A 23559-nucleotide genomic window follows, 5' to 3' on the forward strand; every position below is an offset into this window, starting at 1 on the left:
AAAAGCTATTCTACTTGATAGTTATTCAGGTTTGTTACTTTTTACTATTATTATTATTTGTTTTGAACATATATATATACATTTAACAGGAAAGGGGAAGCGAGGAGCAGGCTGTCAACTGCCACCGGAAGGGGTACAACGCCTTTAGAAGAGAGGTGACAGCAAAACAGAAATGGAAGATAGGAAGGAGGGGAGGAAAGAGGAAACAAAGAGCAACAGGACAAATCTAAAAGAATAAAGTGGAACATACAGTACAGATCCACGCACAGTAGCCGCGCAGACTAGCTGTGAAGTCTATCTAGGCGCTATTGAATATGCTTCGCTCGTGTAACCTATTAGAGAGACTTTGAAACTCCCGCATTATACCCCCTTCCTTTTTTTATCTGGTGTTTGCTATGTTTGTTTGCTAATTTACTTTGATCGCTCGTCCCTATTGCTCTTTCAGTGTAAGGTAGCAAAGAAGAAGCCTTTCCTGTAGTCAATCATTGCTTTCCTACCTTATTTGTCTCTATTCTCAATGCAATCGCTTACCTGAAGTATTACGGTACACATACGACTACTATGAAATTGAGAAGGATTAAGTTTTTAGTGCAAAAAGTGAGAGCGAGAAAATGCGTCAATTTTTATTGTACCTTCGCAATGCTAAGTTAAAGCATGGGTCACCTAAATAAAGACAGTCTTTAACAAAGTACTTTGAAAGTAGTTTAACTTGAAATTTGAACTTGACCGAACAATATTGCAGAATGGTATCATTCCTTCACGCTCATGGCGTACTAGTAGGTGCAATGACTTTTGCTGGCTTGTACGTTTTGTTTTTTCCACCCTGTCGCGCACGTGCACAACTTTTTGCCGGCTGCAGGTAAGTCCCGCCCGCGCTTGATTCCTTTAAATGCTTTCTGCACAACCGAGAATAGATAACCCTGCGTCAAACCATCGCTCGCGCTACTGGCAATGCTAGAATCCTTTGGCTCACAAAGTAGTCCCAATGAGTGCATTTCTGTTTTTCGTAATTGAACAAGCTATCATTACACACATTACCTGTATATGTGTTGTCGGATCGTAGGGGCCCCTAAAGCATCGATGACCTGCTAACATAAGACTGACTTAGATTCAACGGAATAAAGGTGTCGCTACGAGTGCGTATTTGCATTTCCCGGTGACCATCTTCCACCGGCTTAAAAGAAGCTAAATGTTACCGCCCAGCGCAAGATGCGCCTGCATCTATCCGAACATTCTCGGTTATTGCAGCCTATTCTCTCTGCTACCTACGTCATCACCAAAACTTGTGTAACCAGACTGCATGCTCAACGCGAATAACGTAGTACATTCCGGAAGGCCTGCGAGAACTAGTGATTAAACTCTTCAACGAGTCATGCATAAATAACTGATGCGAACGGTCGACGAGTGTGCACGCCGCTATCATTGTGTTGAGTGTTACTCGTTTTGCTTAAAATATTTTACACCCTTAAAAGTGAAAAAGGGTGTAAATGGGTCTATAACTCACACCTTTTGGGTGTTACCTATATAACGGACACCCTAAGTGGGTGAGTTATAGATACATTTACACCCTTTTTAACTTTTTAGGGTGCAAATTATTTCACAGTGTGGTCGCAGGTTCCCCCAATAAACAGCTTTGTGACTTGCGTTGTGCAACTGTAGTTCTTCACGCTCACTCAAACGCTACAATACAGAGGTGTAACACCTTATTTGAACACCATTCGTCTAACCACGGCCGATCTGGAACGCGCTTCAAACGTGAGAAGCGCGCTCTAGACCGGCCGTGATCCAACAAACGAAGTCGCCATACCGGCGGAGGGTGCGCATTGCTACACTTGGTTAAGGTTACACGAAATTTCATTTGTGAAAGCGTCCATGTAAAAATTCATTTATTGCAGGCTCAGATCTGCAGTGAGATCCGGTCCACCTAGCAAACACACTGTGGGCATCACGAGAGCCATTCCGCCTCACCAGCGCTTCCTGAAGCGACCTTGTTTTGGCCTTCCTCCTGCGGGAACAGCGTCTGTAAAATGACATTCGCGATGGCAGAATTTTATGCATCAAGTGAAAAGGAATCTGGCTTGTAAAGCGCAAAATATTTACACCTTTAATGGTGTTTGCTTGTCACATGAGTAACCCCCCTACCTTTAGGGCCTTACAAAAATTTACAGAGAGCAACGCAGCGATGATTAGACGTGATGACACAGTGATGACTGGAAGTGCGATGACAAAATACGTAGTTGAAAGCTATATAATGATTCTGACAGCTTTGGGCGCGCAGAAATATCAAACAGGAGAATTTCAGAGGGATAAATATGAAACTTAATTTAGTGCTCTTTTTATGTCGCCTGTCGCAGCTGTCATCATTTTTACTTGCAAGAAAGAGTCGGTGAACAAGGTGCCATCGTTGGTTCCCACCAACAATTTGAGCTTAGCCCTTAAACGTGAGGGTGTTATCCACGTGTCAACCGCACACCCTTTATGCACCCATAAAGGTGTAGTGAGTCCTATTACTTAAATAACACTTTGCTACGAAGTTTTCTGTTCCTAAAGATTGCATGCACAGTTTCTATTATTGGGCTGCAATTTCGTAGCTGAAATAAACAACGACGCTTGATGATACTGTAGTTATGTGAGGTGAAGAAGTCATGCATATGAACATTTTCACATCAGGTTGACTATAATTATCATTATGCTAATTATTTCCATGCCAGTGCATATAATAATATAAATAACACTAATCGGCAGCTAGCCGAGTGTCTGGCCACACATTTCTTAATCTTGTAAACGTAAGGTTTGACACTCTCAGTGGCGCTTCCCCGCCCTTAGTATGCTTCGCTGCTCTGATACCCCACCGGCTTTCGTGCGCGTTCATTACATAATGATCTCTCGAACGTGACTTTATAATCTGACGTGAAAAAAATGGTTTTTTCGCTTTTGACCTGCAATTTATTGGGCTGTGTAGGTTCTCCAATGGGGCACTGCGAAGGTTTTTAATGAAATCGCTGAGCACTTTTCACATAAGTAGTCACTGTGTTGCAGGTTTATTCCCTGAAAGTATTTATAAACTTCGCAATAGTGTTTGTCTGAGCTCCTTTGCTGCACATAGCACGATTGGTTTTCAGCACAACGTACTGAACGGACAGAAAGGGACGAGGACACGCACTGGACTAGAAACGGAATGTTTATTATTGATTTCCCCCACTTTTTATAGCGCAAATCAGCCAATGATTCTTTCCCGTTTTTCTTTTCTCATGCCGATTATTCGTCTCTTGGGAGGAATATCGTTTTTGCGCAAGTACCCCTTTTCTTTTTCTGTTAGTAGTATCGATTATGTACTGATACATGATGGCCCGCAATTAAATGTTTGCACGAGTCGATAATGTCCAGAAAAGCAAGCAATGCACAATAAACCACAAGAAGGAGCACACTACCCGCCGTGCCTGCTCAGTGGCTATGGTGTTGGGCTGCTGAGCACGAGGTCGCGGGATCGAATCCCGACCACGGCGGCCGTATATCGATGGGGGCGAAATGCGAAAACACCCGTGTACTTATATTTAGGTTCACGTTAAAGAACCGCCGGTGGTCGAAATTTCCGGAGTCCTCCACTACGGCGTGTCTCATAATCAGAGAGTGGTTTTGGCACGTAAAACCCCAGAATTTTTAAGAAGCACACTACCTGCAAGACAGCGGTGATGTATGATATACCTTTATCATGTGACCGATGATATATAGGAAAAAAACAGGCAGGTGTATCAATGACAGGACAAGAGAGCATGCAGCATCTTTGGAAGGAATCTCGGCTGGGCATCTCGCTTTTCATTAACTCCAGCACCGTTGCACCGTTCAATTTCACGACATCAAAGTTTTAGGAAAAATTAGAGGCAAGCTGACGGCCGAAATTTTTGAAGCCGTGGCCACTGACAGAAGTGGGCGATCGTGCGTGAGTCCACCATCGATACTACTAACAGAAAAAAGGAAACGGATATACTTGCGCGAAGACGATATTTCACCCTAAGAGACGGACAATGCGCATGACAAAAGAAAAATAGGAAAGAAGCATTGCCTGCCTTGCGCTATAGAAAGTAGGAGAAATAAAAAATAAACATTGAGTTGCCAGTACCCTGCGTGCCGTCAACGCTGCTTTTATTGTGTAATTTTGACAAATCTGGCGAAAATAAATAAAGAGTAAATAAAGAGCTTCGAACCGAGAAGTAAGAAGCCACTCTTGCCCTTTAACTCCGCACACTCAAAACTCGTTAAACGAGGTATTATAAAGTTATGTCTCATTAACAGCCTCAATAAATCGTGCCCACACCAGATGCAACATAGTCTTGCTGCTCAGGTTGATCGTCTTTCTTGGGCTGGTTACCCATTGGCCTTAATTTCAGCCATAGCGGAAGAGCTTCTGAGGCGCACAAAACGTGATAATCCCGCTCAATCAGGGAACCAGCGGGCTGAAAGACGCAGGTTTGCAGTGCTGCCATATGTGCATGATGTATCCCATAGGCTGAAGAAAATTGGGCAGCGTGCAGGGATCACAGTCGTTTTCTCAGCCCCGGAAAAATTGGCAAAGCTCTGTAAGCGCGTAAACGCGCCTAAATCGCATCAGAGTTGTTGTTCTGTCGGGCACAGAAAACGGTTTGTGACGTGCACAACTAATGTAGTCTACCAAATTCCCCTGTCTTGCGGCAGTAAATATGTAGGACAGACGGGCAGGTGCTTAAACGATCGACTAAGAGAGCATTGTAACAACGTCCGCAACACTGTACAAGGCCACTTGGGCATTCATTGCCGGGACTGCGGCTGCGTGCCATTCTTTGAAGATACGCAAGTTTTAGCGAGACACTGCTCACAGCTCACCAGGGAAATTGTGGAAGCTGATTTCATAAGAAAACTTGGCAGTATGTGCGTTAGTGCGCCCTCAATTGCGCTGACCCCTGGTGAAGTCGCGTTTCTAAACAGATAGTAATCGTAATGCTTAATTTTTATTTTTTTCTGGTGACAATGTTCTTAGTTCAATGACTTGCTGTTAGGACACCCCCTGTGACTGTCGTACATTTTCTACGCATGCCTCTTCTTGTATATATACACAAAATGTGGTGACGCAATAAAATCTTGTTGGAAGTCAGCGCTGTGTATGTCGTCTTTCGCTGTCCTTGTCCTTCGCGCTGTACGTTATTTTTGATAGTAAATTACACTTCTGTACTCACATACGCGATGGATATGAAAATATATAAGGTGCCTTCAAGAATGGATTCCTTAAAGAATCGCTTACATTCTCGGGGAATAAACCCTAATTATAGGCTCCCATTAAAGCGGCATGTATCTTTTTGCACATTAAGCGCACCATTCTAGGAAGTGACCATACTCACGACAGTGGCAGTCGCAGTAGGTTTGGTGGTCAACGCAGCTGACGGTATATGGCTTCAGGCAATAGCTTAACCACACACTTCGACATGACGCATAAGCCAGGGCTGTAAAGACGAGAAATAGCCTAGAAGGCATGCTTGAAACTCGTTCGGATAAAAAGAGGAGCGATGATACGTTGACTATTTCGAAGCGGCCAGAAAGCACTCTCTTGCGCAAAGTTACGAAAACGAGGCCACCAAGGGCGTCATTGTTTTCAAAGTGGAAAATTCACTTGAACATTAAGAGAAACATTCGCTTAAAGAAAATACATGGAAACCCGCATAAGATATTTGTGCAGAGTGCAAGCAATGACAAAACGTGTCGTTGAACAAGGAGTGTGCGAGGTGGTGTTTAGTTCAAATTGTCGGAATCGCCTTAAGAATTGTTCAATGGAACCCTCCATTGGAGACATCGTATAGAACTAGAAAATTGAATGGTTTATGCAATCCTGATTGTCACGAGTGCTCTTGACTGCTTCAATCTTACTCGGAATGCTATCATAGCACAAGTGAAAGCACGCAGCACTTGCGATCCTGATTGATCATTGCATCAACGCCACATAAATATATTCGTGTTTCCTAACTGCTATACTTGCTTCCTAATACAAAATACCTGTATGAGAATCTTTTGTTGTCTCGTATTTTGTTCAGTCTTTTGCAGTGATGATGCTGACGATTACTTCTATTGACATAGTCTTAGAAACAAGCTGGCGATAAACTGTTATCTAGTCTGCTTGAGCCAATCAGATCTACGCATAACGAGCTGAACTGCATAAGGTAGATACATTAAATCACGATGGGCACCTTGCCGTTATTCTTGACAATAAAAGTATAAAATGGTCCCATTCTATTGGTGCTGCCACATGGGGTAATAAGGGAGCTTGACAAGAAGTTAAGGACCACGCAGCAAGCTATGTCAAGAACGATGTTAGGTGCAACATTAAGAAACAGGAACACAGAAGGGTGGATTAGAGAGCAGAGAGCCGATATTATAGCTGACAATAAGGGGAAAAATGGAATTGGGAAGGCTATGTAATGCACAGGGCAGCATGCCAGGATTGGTGCCAAGAGAAGCAAAGCGTATTCGAGATGGGCGGAAAATTAGGCGGTGTGATAAGGTTAGGAAAATTGCGTGTTCAATTTGAAACCAGCTGGCGCAAGACAGGGTTAATCGGAAATCGGTGGGAGAGGCCTTAGTTCTGCAGTGGACATCAATGCTTGCTGGTGAGGATTGCAGTGTAACATTTCGCATACCTCCCCTTGATCTTTTGGTATGTTTTTTGTTCTGGCAGGCAGCCGTTCCCTTCGTATTTTGCTTGGTGAATACATTGAAATACAATTAAGGCGCGCTCAGCCGCCTCCGGACTTTCACTGCAGTGGGCACAAGCCTCATCCTGTTTCCACTATTTGCTCCGGTGTGTTATTTTAACGCGAAATACGCTCTTGCTAGTTCCAGGTTTATTGGGGAAGGTGGGCATACTCTTGTTTCGCCTCGTTTCGAGGCCTCCTCAATAAAGTAGTTACGTGACCGATGGTGGTATCATAGTTCTGCCTTCAAGTACATCAACCTGATGCTCCAACACTACGGCCACGATCGCTCGAAAGGCGACTATCTTTTTGAGACATTTGGCGCTTTTGGCGCGTCAAGTGCAAGTTTCTCTCACTCTTTTGTGACAACCAGTGGTTTCAGGCGCTATGTAAGACGGCACTGCCTTCTGGATTGGCCCACATTTTCCAGTTCTTTCCTCAAAGCGACTAACGCTACATTGAAGGTGCTCGACATTGTACCCGCTTCACGGTTGGCACCGGTCAAATAGGTTTTAACGTTTCCTTGCCGGAGTCCAGATTATATAGTTGTTTTAAATAAAGGCCACATGGCGAACATGTAAGTACGTACGATGGCAGAACACTTAGCCGAAGATGACACAACCTGTGTTTCTCTCGCTTACACCCGTCCAGTGTACCTCTGTAGTACTTAACAATCGTCGTGTCGCAAACTCGTATCAAAGAGCCGGAGCACAAACCAAGCCGTCGCCGTCATACGATCATCGTCGACATTTTACTGCCGTCGTCACACATACGCTCGCGTCACGCCCACAAGTGCTGGCTGTACGCGAGCAATTTGCTGCACCAAGTAACGCTACGTGGAACCCCGAACGATGATCGATAGCCAGCAACCTGCAAAATGCATGTCGTAACCGTGAGTACTCCAGTGAGCGGGATCTGCACAAGTTTTTTTTGTCCCCAGGTAGCCTACTCGATCCTCGGGCCGTTGGTGTTATCGTACCTATTTTCTCTCCTGAGTTTTTTTCTTTCCTTGCTTGCATATTTCAAAGAAGTCCTTTCTTTTTGTATTCCAATCTTTCTGTGCAATCTACCGTCCCTGTTTCACTCACTTTCTTTTCGACGACTCTAGGTTTCCTAAATCCAGTTTTGATTACCCTGTGGCAGGTAATATTTTCTTGACCTTCTTCATCTCTTCCTCCATTTCGTGTTCACAATTTCGAGGTGCATATACTTGCGCACTTTATCCACCCATTTGTTTGTGTCCATGTTCCTTAGTCTTCATTCTAAACAAACTTTGCTTTGGACTTCTCTGACATTGAAAGAGGCCCAGGCCGTGTGATCCTGCGCTACCTTATTTGTGGTTTACTCTAGGCCCCAATGCGATTCGACCCAGGGACCATTGAAAAGCTTTCAGCGTCGATATCGTCAAAGTGCAGAATGATATTTTGCGAGCGTTATCACTGGCACCATTACGCATTTCCTAATTCCTCGCATAACTTCAGTTTTATTGTAGACGCGAAGAGCCCTAGGCTTCATTAAAACTGCATTTCGCTTCCTGTTCATCCTAAGGTTATTTTGCTGGATGCAAGAGTACGTCCTCGCTTTGTGTATGTGTACGCCCAAATATTTATATCACCTGGCTATGACATATTGTTTAATTGATGTCGCGTCATTACTCGCCGCTTTAATAGAAACCTAAATTCGCGAGTTTTCGTCTCTAAAACTAAAGCATATAGATGTGCCACTTCACTGTCACACGTATTGGCAAGTCTCTTTGTATTACTTGCATTGTGCCCTAGTGACGCGGTGTTGTCGCATGTTTTAGCCTTAACGACCCTCTGTTGCACTCTTTGCCCTTTACGGATGCACGATAAATCAAAACCTAATGTACTGTTCTTGATCTGTGTTCCTGTGCACTAAAAACAAAGCGTAACATAACGCATTCGCAGCTTTTGTCGCGGCACGTACAGATACGCCTATACTTCTAATTGCTTATAATTCGCTAATTATCATCTGAAATATACGGGTCCACAGCCGGTAGTTTTTACACTTAAAAGTAGGAAAAGTGTATGAATGAATAACAAAAATATCAGATTTCCGCAGTTACTGCGGCTTTGAAGGCATTTACGGCGACAGGGGTTGCTCTCTTAACTGCTTTGCATGATGATAAGGACGTCGGTTCTATGACAACGAGGACACAACTCCGCGATGACGGTACCAAAGGGCCACTTGCAGGCAAATATGGAAAGGAACGGGGAATGTGGAGCAGGAGAAATCCTATTTCGAGGGCTTAACGGCTACTGTAGTGAAATTTTAATAGCGCGCAGTGTCGTATACTAATTGGAGGATGCGTGGATAACGGTACCTTTATACGCAAGCCTCCGAATAACGAAGCAGAATGACGGCTGCACGGAAAGCGCAAAGCCTGCTTTGATTGACCGGTTTATCGGAAGTCATTGAAAAAGTCAGTTTATGTCTCCGACAGAAAATTGCAACAGTGCTAAGTGAACAGGATGGCGAACACAGGTCGGAAAGACGGGCGATCGGTATAGCTGATTTTTCCATTCAAGAGTTGCGGGATTGGGCAGGAAATAAGATGAAATCTACATCGTGTTCATGCCATTAACTCAGGCAGATGTAATAATATAACATTTGGGAGATTCTACCTGTCGATAGTCTCCCACCAAACATTCACATCGGATGAATGTCATATTTTTCCTACAACACACCATGAGAGCTTTTCTGAGATAATCCACCAAACTTTTATACAGAGTATTTTCCTGCGAGTTGTATTTAAGAGTGATCTTTATCAGGAACAGTGACTTTTACGAGAACAGCGCTTATTCATAAGATGCAGATCAGGTCCCTCGGTTTCCTTTCTTCCAGCTGTAGAGGAAGTCGTTTATGTTCAGATGAAAGTTGGAAATGTTTATCACGGCTCCTTTGATTTTGCTCTTCGCGGCCCATCATGATTGATGTCCAGCTGTGTGGTTCTCTCCGGTCTCACATTGATGCCAGCTCCCTCTGAGCCTTTGCGTTAGTGCTACGAAGAGCTTCGCGGTCGTCCGCCACCACCTGTTATAAACGAGGCTACAAGCATCAAGCTCGTTCAACTTCGAAGTGATTTAATGAGATAATGGTGTCGCGCTCTGAGATGAGGTCGACGTAATCGCCTGCACCCACATCCTTTTCGCCCTCCCCCTGTTTAACCTCGCAACTAAGCCCGCAACTAAACCATCAATTCCTCCATGGTGTTTGGCTCGACCTGCAGTGCACCTCAGCGTACCAGGAATCAGGAAAAAATCTGATCTGTCATCACCTGCTCTTAAGCAACTAACGCTGCTCCATTTGCACGAGAGGTACACAGACCACGTACATATTTATAGTGATTTACCGGCAACTCACCAGTGTTCGTCTCGAGCCGTGGTTTTCCCAGCGAAAGCCACCACCGTCATTTTGAAGACATGCCACCCAACTACACCGATGGCTGCGGAACTTGCAGCTCTTCGCGCTGGACTTCGTCTCGTCAGCCAAGAACAACCTCGAAGATGGTCGATATTCAGTGACTCGAAGGCTGCACTGCAGTCTTTGCTATGAGCCCTGCGGCGTGGACCACACGAACAACTGGTATTCAAGATTTGACAACTAATCCATATTTCGGTGGGGGCGAAATGCGAAAACACCCGTGTGCTTAGATTTGGGCGCACGTTAAAGAACCCCAGGTGGTCGAAATTACCGGAGTCCTCCACTACGGCGTGCCTCTTAATCAGAAAGTGGTTTTGGCACGTAAAACCCCATAATTTTTTAAAAAACTAATCCATACCTTGACTGAGAAAGGACACCACGTGACATTTCAGTGGCTTCCAAGTCAATTCGGCGTCATAGGGAACGAACACGCCGATAACGCTGCTCGGTCGGCTTTTCAAGGGGACGAAGAGGAGTCGATACCATTACCAAGGACAGATGCCGCTAGAACACTTCGAATGCTCAGCCGTGATATCAGGTTCTCCTTGTGGAACGCAGGAAGTTTTAAAAACAACCGGCTGCAACAACTAGACTCATCTATACGCCTCTGCATTCCAGCTGGACTCTGCCGCCGCGAAGCTACTATGATTTGTCGAATATGGCTAGGGGTGGCCTTCACCAAGTCTTTTGCTTTCCGAATCGGATGGGCCGACGATGCCTCGTGTGATGTCTGTGGTAACGAGGAGACTTTAACACCTTCTCTGTGACTGTCCTCGCTATAATCCACAGAGACGATCGCTTGCAATCGCGATAGCGCACTTTGTCTGAATACCTCTAACAGAGGAACTTATTTTAAAATGCCACCATCACAAGCCATCGCAGCAGAGGGCGACGAGGGCAATGTTGCAGTTTTTAAAAGGCAACAGAATTGGACAAGTGGCTGTAGCCTGAACAGATGTTTATAGTGCTGCAAGTGCTACTGTGCTGTGCGGTGTGCGGTGACAGTATGCGGTGACAGTGACCAACCGTGATTGTGTCTTTGGTCCTTTCTTTCTTTATCTCTACTTTGTTATCACTTTACTTCCCCTGCCCCTCTCTCTGCAGCGTGGGGTAGAAAACCGGATCTTCCCCTCTGGGCAACCTCCCTGCCTTTCCCTTTTACTCTCTCTCTCTCTTTGAGCTATTCATTTACGTAACGTCAGCTTAGGATACAAATGTAACGCATAAAATTTATACTGAACACATTATTTTGTTGACACAGTTAAAGCGTAAAAATACTGTGGAACTGCAGTTCACGTTGGCAAGAGCATACCGAATACTTACAACATTGGAAGTGGAACTGGTTGCTTTTTTGGAGGCAGTTCGGTCTTCTGACTGCAGTGCAACTCGATTCCCGATGGCGGCACGTAAAGATATCTGAAGAAAATAAACAAATCGTCAGGTGTCAGAACGCTGTAGTACGGAATATACGCTGCGTAGAGTATTCGGCAAATGAAGACCCCGGGGCTTATCTGAAGCCTCACGCGCGCTTTTTTGTGGAATCATTTCTCAGCCATAAACATAATGCATGCTTGACACTTGCTACAAGCCACTACAAGATTCAATTCAATATTTCAGATTAATACACTTCTGATTTTAAACATGGAATTTCTAAAATTTGATACTTTAAGTACGACGGATGGATTGAAACTTCTCGAAGGCGTCACTGAATTTAGGAGACTTATTTTACAATATGCTGATTCATCTTCCCAAGTAGCCGGGGAATATGGGAGACTGTGTAAAGGAGTACAGAACCATTTCTCCATTTCAACCTAATATGAATGTGGCTGTTCGGTCAGGAATTAAACACGACACATGGCCAGGAATATTGAATAACACGAAACCATAAGTACACAGCCAAAGTGACAAGTAAAGTGGATACGTTAAGCAATTCTTCTGTGGGCGACCGAGCCACAATTCTTCAATGCAACGCAACGCAACACAGATAATCGGAGTGGACGTTCTCAGTGCTTTTCTTCATGCTATGATGTGCTGCCAAACTTTGGCAATGCAGAACTATCTAGACGAACGCATAACTTGGTTGAATAAAGGAAGCCTCAGCCCTACTTTTCATCTTGCAACTTGTACCACTTGCGAACATTAACCATCTAGATGGTTGGTGCCTAAAGAAAAAGGAAACCAGGAGAAAAAAAAGACAAGAAGACTGGAGAACTTGCAGTGCTAGAGTGGACTAGCAGCTTCAAAACATTTTATTAAACAGCGGTTCATGAATTGCTGGCTAGACACTCCTAGAAGCGTAACACGCTTAGTTCTAGGATAGTGAGCTAATAACGCGGCAATTGTTGTCTCCACGAGTCGTCCGATATATGGCAACAGCGGGCACACCGCTCCTTACCGTGCTTTGATTCTGTATTCGAGTAAGAACTCAAGTTGAAGCCAAGCTTATTTACTTGAAGCATCTTTTGGCTTTGACGGAGGAGAATTACCTCTTCGTACATAATTCACAGTGCATGCTTAAATTAAAATTTGCGCAGGGCTTTACGTTAAACGGACGTTGGAAGCATCAAGCAAGTGACACCGGCTATTAACCGCAAATCGCATGGTTTCTGTCACATATATATGCAGACAAAATAGGGAGTACTTGCCTGAACTTTCAGCGCAGGAGATCACCTGCATGATTATGAACATGAAGAGGCATTTATGAGGCATCACTGTAAAATATAAAAAAATGAATTAAAATAAGGATAACTTATTCCAATTTGTTTATAATAGAAACGTAATTACATCTTTATCCATGGTTAACGCATTATTATAAAATTTATCATGCAGATATATAAGACAAGGACTTGTTATAATTCGTTCAGACAACAACGACAACCATGACGACGACGACAATATAATTCGCCCTTATTTTCTTCTTTTACCCACAAAATTCTAGGTCAATCCCTCACTGTGATTATGCACCATGGCTAGTCGGGTCAGCAATAACAACATACTGCTTTATTGAAGTGATCGTGGGCTGCTGTATTAAATGATTGAAGGGCGGATTTTCTTTTAGATGAGTTCTGTGTAGATGACACTGGATTGATAAAATTGTGGACATCAAAGATCGGCTGTTGCTATCATCAGAGGATGAAAGAAAGCAAACAATTTTGCTTGTTTGGTACGGAATGTACGTTGACAACAATTTTATTACCGTTCTTAGTACGAGACTGAATCAAGCAAATGATCACTTTCTTTGGAGTTGTACAGGAAACTGTAATATATACGGTGCACACATCAATTGGAGTCAGGCACTTTAAGCTAATGTTAGAACAAAGCGTTTGGCATAATAAACAAGGCACAAGTTAGGGCTCTTTACTAAAGAAGGTTGGGTGTATAAATGGATGAATAATATTTTGAGTCAAACGAATAGGTCGATGTCTGCAGCCACCGAAGGCATCAACAGCCTCCTCGACGAGACGTGGGTGGTCAAGACCCCCATTCCAGAGCTGGGGTGGCTTGCAGGAACATTTAATAACAGAAATAATAACGATTTAAGGATGCGTCTTTAATTGTTCCGTAGACAACACCTAGTCCGAGCTAGAACGCATTATTAAATTCGTTATTATTTTCGTTAATAAATGTTCGTGCAAGCCGTCCATGGACGACCAACGACGACTTGTCGCCAGAGCCCGGCAGGCGATTGCGGCCAGATGATTCCTGGGATGAGGGACCCTCCCACTTAGGGTGACCCTCAGCTGAAAACGCTCGCGATAACTGTTTCGTAAATAGAAGTTTATTTCATTCATTGGAGTGCTACCTGCACAAACTGCATTCACATTACGTGCTCATGTTTGAATGCTGGAGAAAAGATTTCTGTGCTAAGCGTTTGTATTTATGAGCCCTGTTGATATTACGTGAATTAGAAGTTTCCTCAATTTGAATTGTGTTCCACTGCCTGCCATCGAAATATCATGAAAAGCGGACATCAAAGTGTGTTCACAGAAAGTAACTCTACGACGAAGCAAGTGACCCCTTCAATTTCATTCGCAGCATTAACAACCGCATTGTAACGACAATATGCCAAGATTGACTATAGAGAGTCGTAAAGAAAAAAAAAAGCATTATGTCTGATGCAGTTCACTTCACAGGTAGACGCAATCGAAGCCACGGCTTAGGTCATGGCGGAAAATATATACATTTGACGCCTTCCACATGTATACTTGTTTTGAAGGGCGCACGTGCTGTACTTCATAGAACAGTAAACGCTATATATGCACATATGCCATGTGCTATTCGAATTAGGCCGTAGGACTGCTTTCGAATAAAAAAAAACCGATTGATTGATAAGTTCATACAAGCGATGCGAAGAGTAGCACAGAAAGAAAGTGTAGAAGCAGGCGAGCATTAACAAAAACTGATGAAGCCGACATTCCGATTACCACCGTATCCCCTAACTGGCCGCGATAGTAAGGAGTCCTATATTGCACCTTTGTGATCAAATGATTCTATAAAATATATGAATTCCGATGGCAGATTCGGAGCACTTCCGGTAGTAGTTTTTCTGCTCCTTGAGGAGCAAGTCTATTCCATTGGGAGATTGAAAGCGTCTCCTGTACCTTTCATTGGCGGATCTGGAGCAGCTTCGCCGCTAGATCCGATCCACGGAGCAGTGCTCTCAACTCCACAAAAATTGATGGTGTCGACCGGAAGTCACGTGATGTAAGGCCACCCACAACCAACGTACCGCTCCCCCGTAAACGCGAATCGCGGCCTCTCGGAAGGAATGAGTGGTGCTTCGTATCGTCAACTTGCGCTTTTACTGCTTCCGGAGAGGGATGATTATTCCATCTCAATCTCCGAATCGACCAGCGGGGACTCAAGCGATGATGAAGCTTCGAAAGCTAGTGTATTGAAGCAAGCTTTCGACATCATGTTTCGGCCGCCGACCAAGAAACCGAAAGTTGCGCGTTTCGGCGACGATGTTGTTCGCTAGTACTCGCATGAAGGGGTAAGAACTGATCCTTTTCGGATGTTCACGTTCAAACAGCCTTTAATTTTGTTGATGAAATTAAGTTCCGAAGGCACTTCGGGCTGTCTCGGTGTGTTGCCACTGAAGCGTTCGCGAGCTTCGCTACGTCTCCGATGTGCCCGGCACAGAATCACGGCGGCATGCCCGCGAAGTCTGCGGAGGCGCACATATTGTTAATTTGGTGACTATGCGAATTGTCGTTGCTGCCGCTATTTTGAATTCATCCTACGAAAGTGTGCATTATACATATCTCTGTTGATTACCGCCCCAAGCGTTCGCCAAAGAACCGCAGTTTTTTGCGCAGTCCGTGTGTGGCTTGTTCTTCGTTCGTTTGCGCTGTGCTGTGCGTTATGAAGAGTCATGTGGCTCAAGCTGCCTCGATACAAACGGAAATCGCAAACGTGTGGCCTTTCTTTTGAGCGTTGATAGCTCGTATTTACAACCAAGAAAGCAGTGAAACACTTTCGTATTCTCCAGGTATTGACTAGTTGTACAGTCGAATAAGCCGCTTATAGCTCTACTGTGCAGATATGTAGCAAACAAAACATGTATGCGGGATGTAGCAGACAGGTTTGACATGGCTGCGAGTACCTTGCACAGGATACTTCACAGAGTGGTCCAAGCCCTGGCGGTCATAATTGCAACTGTCCTGACATTTCCCGATGACCTGGAGAAGCTGTCCGCAGATTTTGAGAAAGTATGCACACCTGATTTATTTTATTGCTAGGAAATAGAATGAGGAACCATTATGGATGATCCAATTTTCTGCATGTGTCCGGCGTACCAGGTGCTGTTGGATGCACTGATGGATGTTACATCCGAATCCAGTGCCCCGAAAATAAGATAGCGTCCACCTAGAGCAACAGGCACAACAATCTCTTGCAGACTGCGAGGTTACAAGATTTGAAAGCTATTTGAATGTCGTCAACGTAGACAGAGTAAAAGACGGCCGGTGGTAATGAAACGCGAAGCGTGTTTATCTTCACGATAAAGAGCGTGCAGCTGAGCACGCCTTCTTGGGGTACACCAGTTTCTTGTGTAAAAGGACGTGAGAGGACAGTGCCGACTTTTACCCGGAAGGTACGAGTGGACAGATAGTTTTCTATTAGGATTAGCATATTACCATGGATTCCTATTTCTGACAGGTCTCTCAAGATTCCGTAGCGCCACGTTGTGTATCAAACATTTTGCTCTGTTCAAGGAAATGAATGAGTCGCTGAACAATCTGTCGATTACACTGCGGGCTGTATGTGATAAGAAGAGACGCTTCACTGATGTTCTCGTTGCAAGTTCGCACAAGACAAACGACTCTCGCGTGTTTCGGAAGACTTCACTAGCTAAATGACTCCTGGGCCAAGGAGACAAATATCACCTTTGAGGTGACACAGCATACCTTGTAAAACCATACCTTCGGACGCATTGCATAGATTTTGGAGGGTAGTTAAATAGCAAAGAGAGGTTTCAACGCGATATTATCAGCAATAAGTGTGTATCTAAACTCTTTTGCAATCCTTAACGAGTGCTTCCGTCAGTTGATGTACCTCGAGCTGCGCACTGTGCCTTGGTTGAATCAGTTCATGCTTGCCTGCTGTATCCTGCACACTCGGTGCATCAACACAGGTGATGTACTGCTCGATGATTCTGGTGAAGATGAGCCTGGCAGTGATGTGGAATGGTCAAAGTGCACAGACAGCGCTGAATGCCATGACGACGCTGAAGAAGAAGGATCCCTGCGTAGGCTCGGCAAGTTGTAACGAGAGAAAGTGCTAGGACCAATGTTTGGAGGGCAATAAGATAACCGGAAATAATTTTTGCTTATTTGTTTTCATGTAACACAAATACTTTCCAAACGTCCAACACCAAGAAACAGAGCTCGTAATTCGTCAAGGCACTGTTATGTGTCAGCAGCAACCTTTGTCTTGGGAACTCTCACCACAAACTTTCAAATAAGAAATGATTGACTAATCAAAGCAGCTTTCCTTTTATGTGTACAAACAAGTTATTTATTCACGTTATTTTTAAGTTAGCGCTCGTCATCCTCACTAATGCCCCTTTCCGCCTTTCGTCTGCTTTTTTCTTTCCTCGTGCCGTGCTACTCTCTGTGCCTTCTTCTGCACTTGCAGCCACTTCATTTCTTAAAAAAAATATTTCTGGCATTCCGGAAGTGGAAAGACGAGAGGATTTTGTTCTTTGTCCATCAGCGTCAGTCATGTGCCCGGTCGATGTACTCTGTGTGCTCTGCGAGCTTTGCGAATTGTCTTCATCAACCTTGCATCACTCCTGTCTCTCATCGGTCTCCCGTGATCAACTTCCCTTTTTCCTGGACACAGTGCTAATATCTTTTTTTTGAAGCGATGCCATAGCCATGGCTTAGCTGTTCCGGCTCGATGCTGTCATCCAGATCGATGATATTTGCCAGCTCCTCCTCATATGGCACCTTGCAAGGATAATTTCTTGACTTCTTCGTCTGGCTTGTAGCAGACGTCTTGCGCCGAACAATAGTTTTTTAACGACTGCAGCATTGCTCTCCGGTACTTGTTATTCCCATTGTTTGATGGAGATTTGCAGGTATGCGGGCAAACATTTCCTTTTTATTTGTGAATTTTTTCATGAGACCGACCTGTGGAAGATATTGCTCATAATAATCTAGCAATAATTTTGTTTCACTCACTGTTCATTCGCACGCTGGACCTAAAAAAGTGCAAACCACAATTAAATATGTCTTGTGAACATTAGCGCCAAATGGGCTGACTGCGATAGCTGGTCTCCTGGCTTTGTCTCCTGGCTTCACGGTGCTGTAGAACCTCTGCACTGCTTGCAAGATATGAAATGCCCAATCATGGGCAGCGTGAAAACAAAAATTGCCGCACAGTAATATTTCTAGGCCCGCACCAATACTCCCTTGCTTAATAATGATTTAACGTTAAGATCATGCCTAAGTAATGCAGCTACTTTTTTAACTCTAAATATTTCTCAGTGAGACATCAAGCAAAGCCACGGAGTCATAAACATTGGTTATTAGCTTGGTTGCCTCCTGAAGAGACTTGCAAATAAAGTAAGGACAAAATACCTTCGAAAAGAGCATTGTTACTACCAGCTATTGTTAATATATTCATTGAATGAAGGGAAAAAATTGATATTATGGAGTTTTACTTTGCAAAACCCCTACATCATTATATGGCACACCGTAGTGGAGGGCTCCAGCATAATTTTGACCACCAGGCATTCTTTCTTTAACGTCGAAAACAAGGCGACCTTGCATATGGCCTCCATCAGGATTCGATCCCGTGACCAGACGAACGTGACTGTTGCCAATATGTTTTATAGCTTCAGGTCAGGCAATGACTGTCATTGACGCCGACGTGCTACTAAACGGACGAGCTGAAGCTGTGATTGTGAATTATGAAGTCTCCTAGTAACCCGCGTTACCGCAGCATCATCGGCCCGTCTACCAAGGCCCACATGGAGCTCAAGACCTCCGAGAACGTCATCATTGCAACGCGGCCGTACCAGCTGGCCGTGCGCCTTTGCAAACTTCAGCAAATGACGTATAAGGGACATAAAAATGAGACAAGGCATCACCCACCGTCACCATTACTCGAACGTCACATACTGAAGCCGAACCCAACGCGAAACATCGAATGAACACGTGCATGGCAGGGTGCGTTCGAGAAAGTTTTTTACAAGCGCCAAATACACCCACCTTCAGTGCCGGCACTTCTCGGGTCCACCATCGACGAGAGAAGTAGGCCTACAGGCAGTATGGATTCCATTAGGAGGCTAAAAGGAATCTCGAAACATTAAACACAGCATGCGCGCGAGTGCAATTAAGCCGAAACTGCCGAAAACTGCCCTAAACGCCAGGAATGCTGGGCACTTCCGGAAGCGGTTCTACGCTAGCGCCCCCTGGCGATTGCTCTTGCGGGAGTGCCTGTGTTTCAACCGCAGGTTGTATTCTGCTGCCCTACGCCGTAACGGAGTGCTCCGACGCGGGGTTCATCGGCCACTCCCAATCGGCCATTGGAGTTCACTAATATAGAATAAGGTCTTTAAATAATTTCATTTCTTATACTACGGATAATTTCTACAAAAAGAGAGCGGTGTAAGGAAAAACGAAATTAACTGACGCAGATTTGAGTGCTTGAGCAACTAGGATAGCCCGGACAAATGCAGCGAACAAGGACGTCATGAGCACACAGCATCGGAATTTTACCTAGTCCCAGAGCATTAGTCGAACTTGTAAAGATAACTTTGAGTGAGAGCAGATGAATGCTAAAATAGAGAATCACTGTATTGAGCGATAGAGCTCCATTTTTTGTAAAAGCTGCTGATTGTCATGGTCCCTGGAAGACGCTGTTACGAGGGTAAATTATAATTAGGAGCGAAGTAAGTTAGTAAAAAATTCCCTGGACCCTTTGCAAGTATAAAAATTTTCTCGATGAGAATTTGCTTTCGTGTTTGTGAGGCGGGGTCTACGTGTAAAATTACAAAAAAAGAGTGGTTAGTTTTCCAGCGATTAGGTTTAGTCCACTAGCGTAAACTTTTATTGCAAAAAGATAAGAGGGAACAAAGTGGCAACAAGGGACGTGTTTGCAGTATGTGAGCTAAGGTTAAAGAATGTGAGCTGTCGCATTTCTTGAACTTTAGTTACTTTAACATCGGAATGTAAGGGAAAATTCTAAAGGAACCGTGATTGTTCACATTATAGAAATACGCGTTGTCGCTTGCTCCACCTATTACTGTAGCGCTGGTTTGGTGGCTTCTGATAGCCAAAGGGCGCAAGTGCTTTATGTACTCCTGGGTCCAGACGATGATAAAAATCTCACTTCTACGATTGAAACAAACCTGTCATTTGGCAAGGAAACATCTTAAAAATAGTGGTAAATGCTCTGCCAATCCTGGTATTCAATCTTACCCAGCTAGAAGACGCTTTTATGGACGCAGGGACTGTGGTACAAAGAAAGAAAAATTGAAAATTTCCTTACACTTCATTGCACGATTGCAAATCGGTAGTTGGACGTTGTGAGCTAGTTATAGTGGAGGCAATGACTCTTGCAAGGCATATTTAAAGCAATGTAGCTTACAAAGTCAGCAAACATCGACGAGAACATGAGACTCCACGTCCGCACTGTTTAAAAAAGCCTCTCATAGAACATTCCATGTTGCTCGATGAAACAGAAGATATCTGGAGAAGTACGAAAAGGCAGCTTTATTTCTTGCGCACAAAGGGTATTGTCGTAGATCGATGGGAGTACACGTTGCCTGGCACAACTGCTGCACTAGTTTTTCCGCTTCTTATTTATAAAATTGGTCTCCGGGATTCTCGCTGTCCTACTTTGTGTTGTAATGGTGTGTTCCATCTGCTTAATGCTTTAAGGCGTGCTACTATGACTACGTCTTGTTTATTTTAATAATAAGCACTATTTGCCTCTTTCGGCGCGTTTACGCTTCCTGGCTTGTTAGAGGCTCTAATTAGCGTATCGGGCGAAATCATGATTTAATTTGTCGTCTGTCGATCCGCCGTTTTCCGGATTTATCGCCCTTGCACCGTCATCCTCTTGCTCTGCCGTCACCGCAACTGCTGTCGTCATATACGTCTAGCGCTTTTGTGTTCGTCTAGTACGCCTAGTGCAACCCGGCTGTTGGCTGGGTCGCAACCTACCCGTCCGGGTGTTGTGTATACTACACTATAGTATAGTACTATACTATAGTGTATACTATAGCATCCGGGTATAGTGTATATAGTATGGCGTCATCACGCCGTAGTAATTTCTTTGTAGTCTTTCGTTCCCTTAGCCTACGTCATGCCATCAACATTCGGTCGTGTTAACGTCGTCGTCATGTCTTCACCCCATCATATTCACTCAGTCGTTGGCATGCAGTCAACGTCATGTTGTGGTTTTATTCTGTCGGGGTCACCCCGGGGTATTGAAGCCTTCGTGGTCACTTCGTTATCGTTCTGCCATCGCCGCTCTGACCCCTTCTCTATCGCTGTGGTTCCATCGTCATCATTCCGCCACCGCCATAATGTCGCGGCTAGTCACTCTGTCGTCGTAATTCCGTCGTTGCCATGCTGTAGTACAAAATCATTCGTGGTTATATCGTCATCATTTCATTGTCATCACGCTGTCGTTGTCACTATGTCCTCACTACGCCGTCCTCGTCACTAGCGCTGGGGTTCCATTGTCTCCGTTATGCTGATGTGAAGGCCTCGCACCTCTTGACTCTGTCGTCGTATTTCCATCGTCGTCAATCCATCGCCGTCACTCAATTGGTTCAAATATATTCGTTGTTGTTACACTTCCGTGAGTGTGAGAAGTTGCTCTTGGCAACCCCTCTGTAAGCCTGATGGTACAAGATGGGTGTTACTGGGGATGCTGTCGTTCCTGTACTTGATCGATATGAGGAACAAAGGAAGGTGCCTCTTGCTTCTTACAACATTCAGCAGCGTCTCATGCCATACCGGAACTCATAATGAACTCACAATTTATAACTGTTTCAATATACAACAGTAATTCATCGATGCATTGAAATTACTGAATATAAATTCTTGCCTTTTACGAGCCGACACCACTATCTCATTATGAGTCAGGTATTAAGCATGCAGGTACTGGAAGGTAGAAAACAGAGGTAGGCCGGTGATTCAGTCGACTATGGTCTTTAGAAGAGATGAGGTGCAGTAGCGTTTAGTGTTCACTTGGGTCCACCTACCTGTAGATGACGGTCTACGCGCGTTGATGTGTAATGAAGGTTAGAGAAAATGACTATTTTTAATTTTGAATAGAATGATAAATTCTGTGAAATACATACAATCCAGTATAGGTGGCGTCATGCGTAGAGATCGGAAAGGTTCATATACACCTACTCCAGCCGCGTTGCCCCCACCGTCGTCGTCGTCGCCGTAATGTTACACATAATATCCAAGTGCAATAACATCGTGGGAAGCACTGCATGCTGTGAGCACAAGTGAAAGCTTGCAAGGGTGAACCGTGCAGAATGGGGGCTATGTCTCGTGCGTGCAAGGGAGGAATACAGGAAGGAAGGGGGTCGTCAATTGCGCGCAAGGCAGCCGGGGGGGGGGCGCATTCTACTCTGGCGGCGGCTCCGTATGGTGCGGCTGAGCGCTACCATGTGTGCTTTATTTGGAAAACGCTTTACGGTGGGTACATAGTCTAGGTGCGCCGCGGGCTGATGGTTTCGTGTGCGCCGTGTTCTTGCTGCTTAGTTTGCGTTGAAGCGAGAGACAACACGAAGGGCAATTCACTCACTGCTGCGGCCACTCTTTCTCACGCCATCGTTTTGACAGTGAGTTACTCCGGTCATCGAGTTAGACGTGTTCATGTTTGAATGTGCGCGCGTGACACCAGGCTTGTTAATTTAGTTAGTAATTGAATGATAGCAAGTTTTATAGGGCCGATCCTACTTCATATAGACCTTTTCATCGGGCGAGAAAGAAAGGGTGCGCGGTGAGCCTTTCCTCCTTTCTGGCTTGTGAGAGCCAGCTCACCGCTACTTGAATGTGCTGCCGTCGCGTGCTGGAGAACAATTTGGAGATGTTTTAACTCGTTCTGATGTCAGTTCATATATAGTCGTTCAACAACCACTGTGGACTCTTTAGTGGAATACGGAAATATTTTCTGGCTGTGCAAAAATGCGATGCGCTTCATCAGCTGTGGTGTGTTTATGTTGTGAACTATTTTGACTGTATCAGTTTTCCCTCGACGAAGAGAAGCGGTGTCTGTGAATTGCGAGCATGAATTGAAAAATGTTCTGAATGTCTGATCGTTTGGCGCGGGAATTAAAACATGAGTACTCACGTAGGGCCAAACCAATGCAACCCAGAAGCAGCTAAGAACCAATTCTTATAAAATAGTTTTGTCCGTCTCCAGCATCGTTCTCTTGCAATTCAAGTCTAGTAGCCTTGAAATCACTACGCTATGTCAACGTTGGCCTATTGTATGACGCCGATGGCCTTGCTCAACAAAGTGATCACTGCGGTTGGTAAACGAGCATGATACATGTATGCCTTGTGCTCCAGCATTGCCTTTTTGCCCTGTAAGGAATAATATCCAAAGGGTATTGCATAAAAAAACACAACGGCTGTTTGTGAGGACACACTTTCCGCAAGACGGGTGAGTTCCCCGTAGGGAACGGTACCAACGAGACCGGAAAAACGTTAATTTTTAACGCGATAGCGTTAAGGAGCTCGTGTCGCAGAAAAGCCGGTGTCGTCGGCGTCCGCGGCGTTGACCGTGAGCGATAAATCACGGCAGGCACTTCATATATAAAAAGCAACTTCCAAGATGGGCTGGGTGGGAATCGAACCAGGATCTCCGGAGTGTGAGACGGAGACGCTACCACTCAGCCACGAGTTCGATGCTTCCA

At 44.6% G+C, this 23559-nt stretch overlaps 1 protein-coding gene across 1 annotated transcript in view; it reads right to left on the bottom strand.

Moving 5' to 3' along the window:
• Nucleotides 1-1869: 1869 nt before the first annotated feature.
• Nucleotides 1870-23559, bottom strand: part of LOC135904912 (uncharacterized) — a 37218-nt gene continuing 15528 nt past the window's right edge. Inside the window, exons 5-8 of the mRNA XM_070535906.1 lie at nt 12806-12871; nt 11484-11576; nt 5373-5474; nt 1870-2020 (exon numbers count right to left, since the gene is read on the bottom strand). Of these exons, the coding sequence (XP_070392007.1) occupies nt 1965-2020; nt 5373-5474; nt 11484-11576; nt 12806-12871 (317 nt within the window). The 3' untranslated portion in view covers nt 1870-1964. The remainder of the gene's footprint in view (nt 2021-5372; nt 5475-11483; nt 11577-12805; nt 12872-23559) is intronic.

This window comes from Dermacentor albipictus, chromosome 3 (assembly GCF_038994185.2).
Source record: "Dermacentor albipictus isolate Rhodes 1998 colony chromosome 3, USDA_Dalb.pri_finalv2, whole genome shotgun sequence".
Classification (NCBI taxonomy): domain Eukaryota; kingdom Metazoa; phylum Arthropoda; class Arachnida; order Ixodida; family Ixodidae; genus Dermacentor; species Dermacentor albipictus.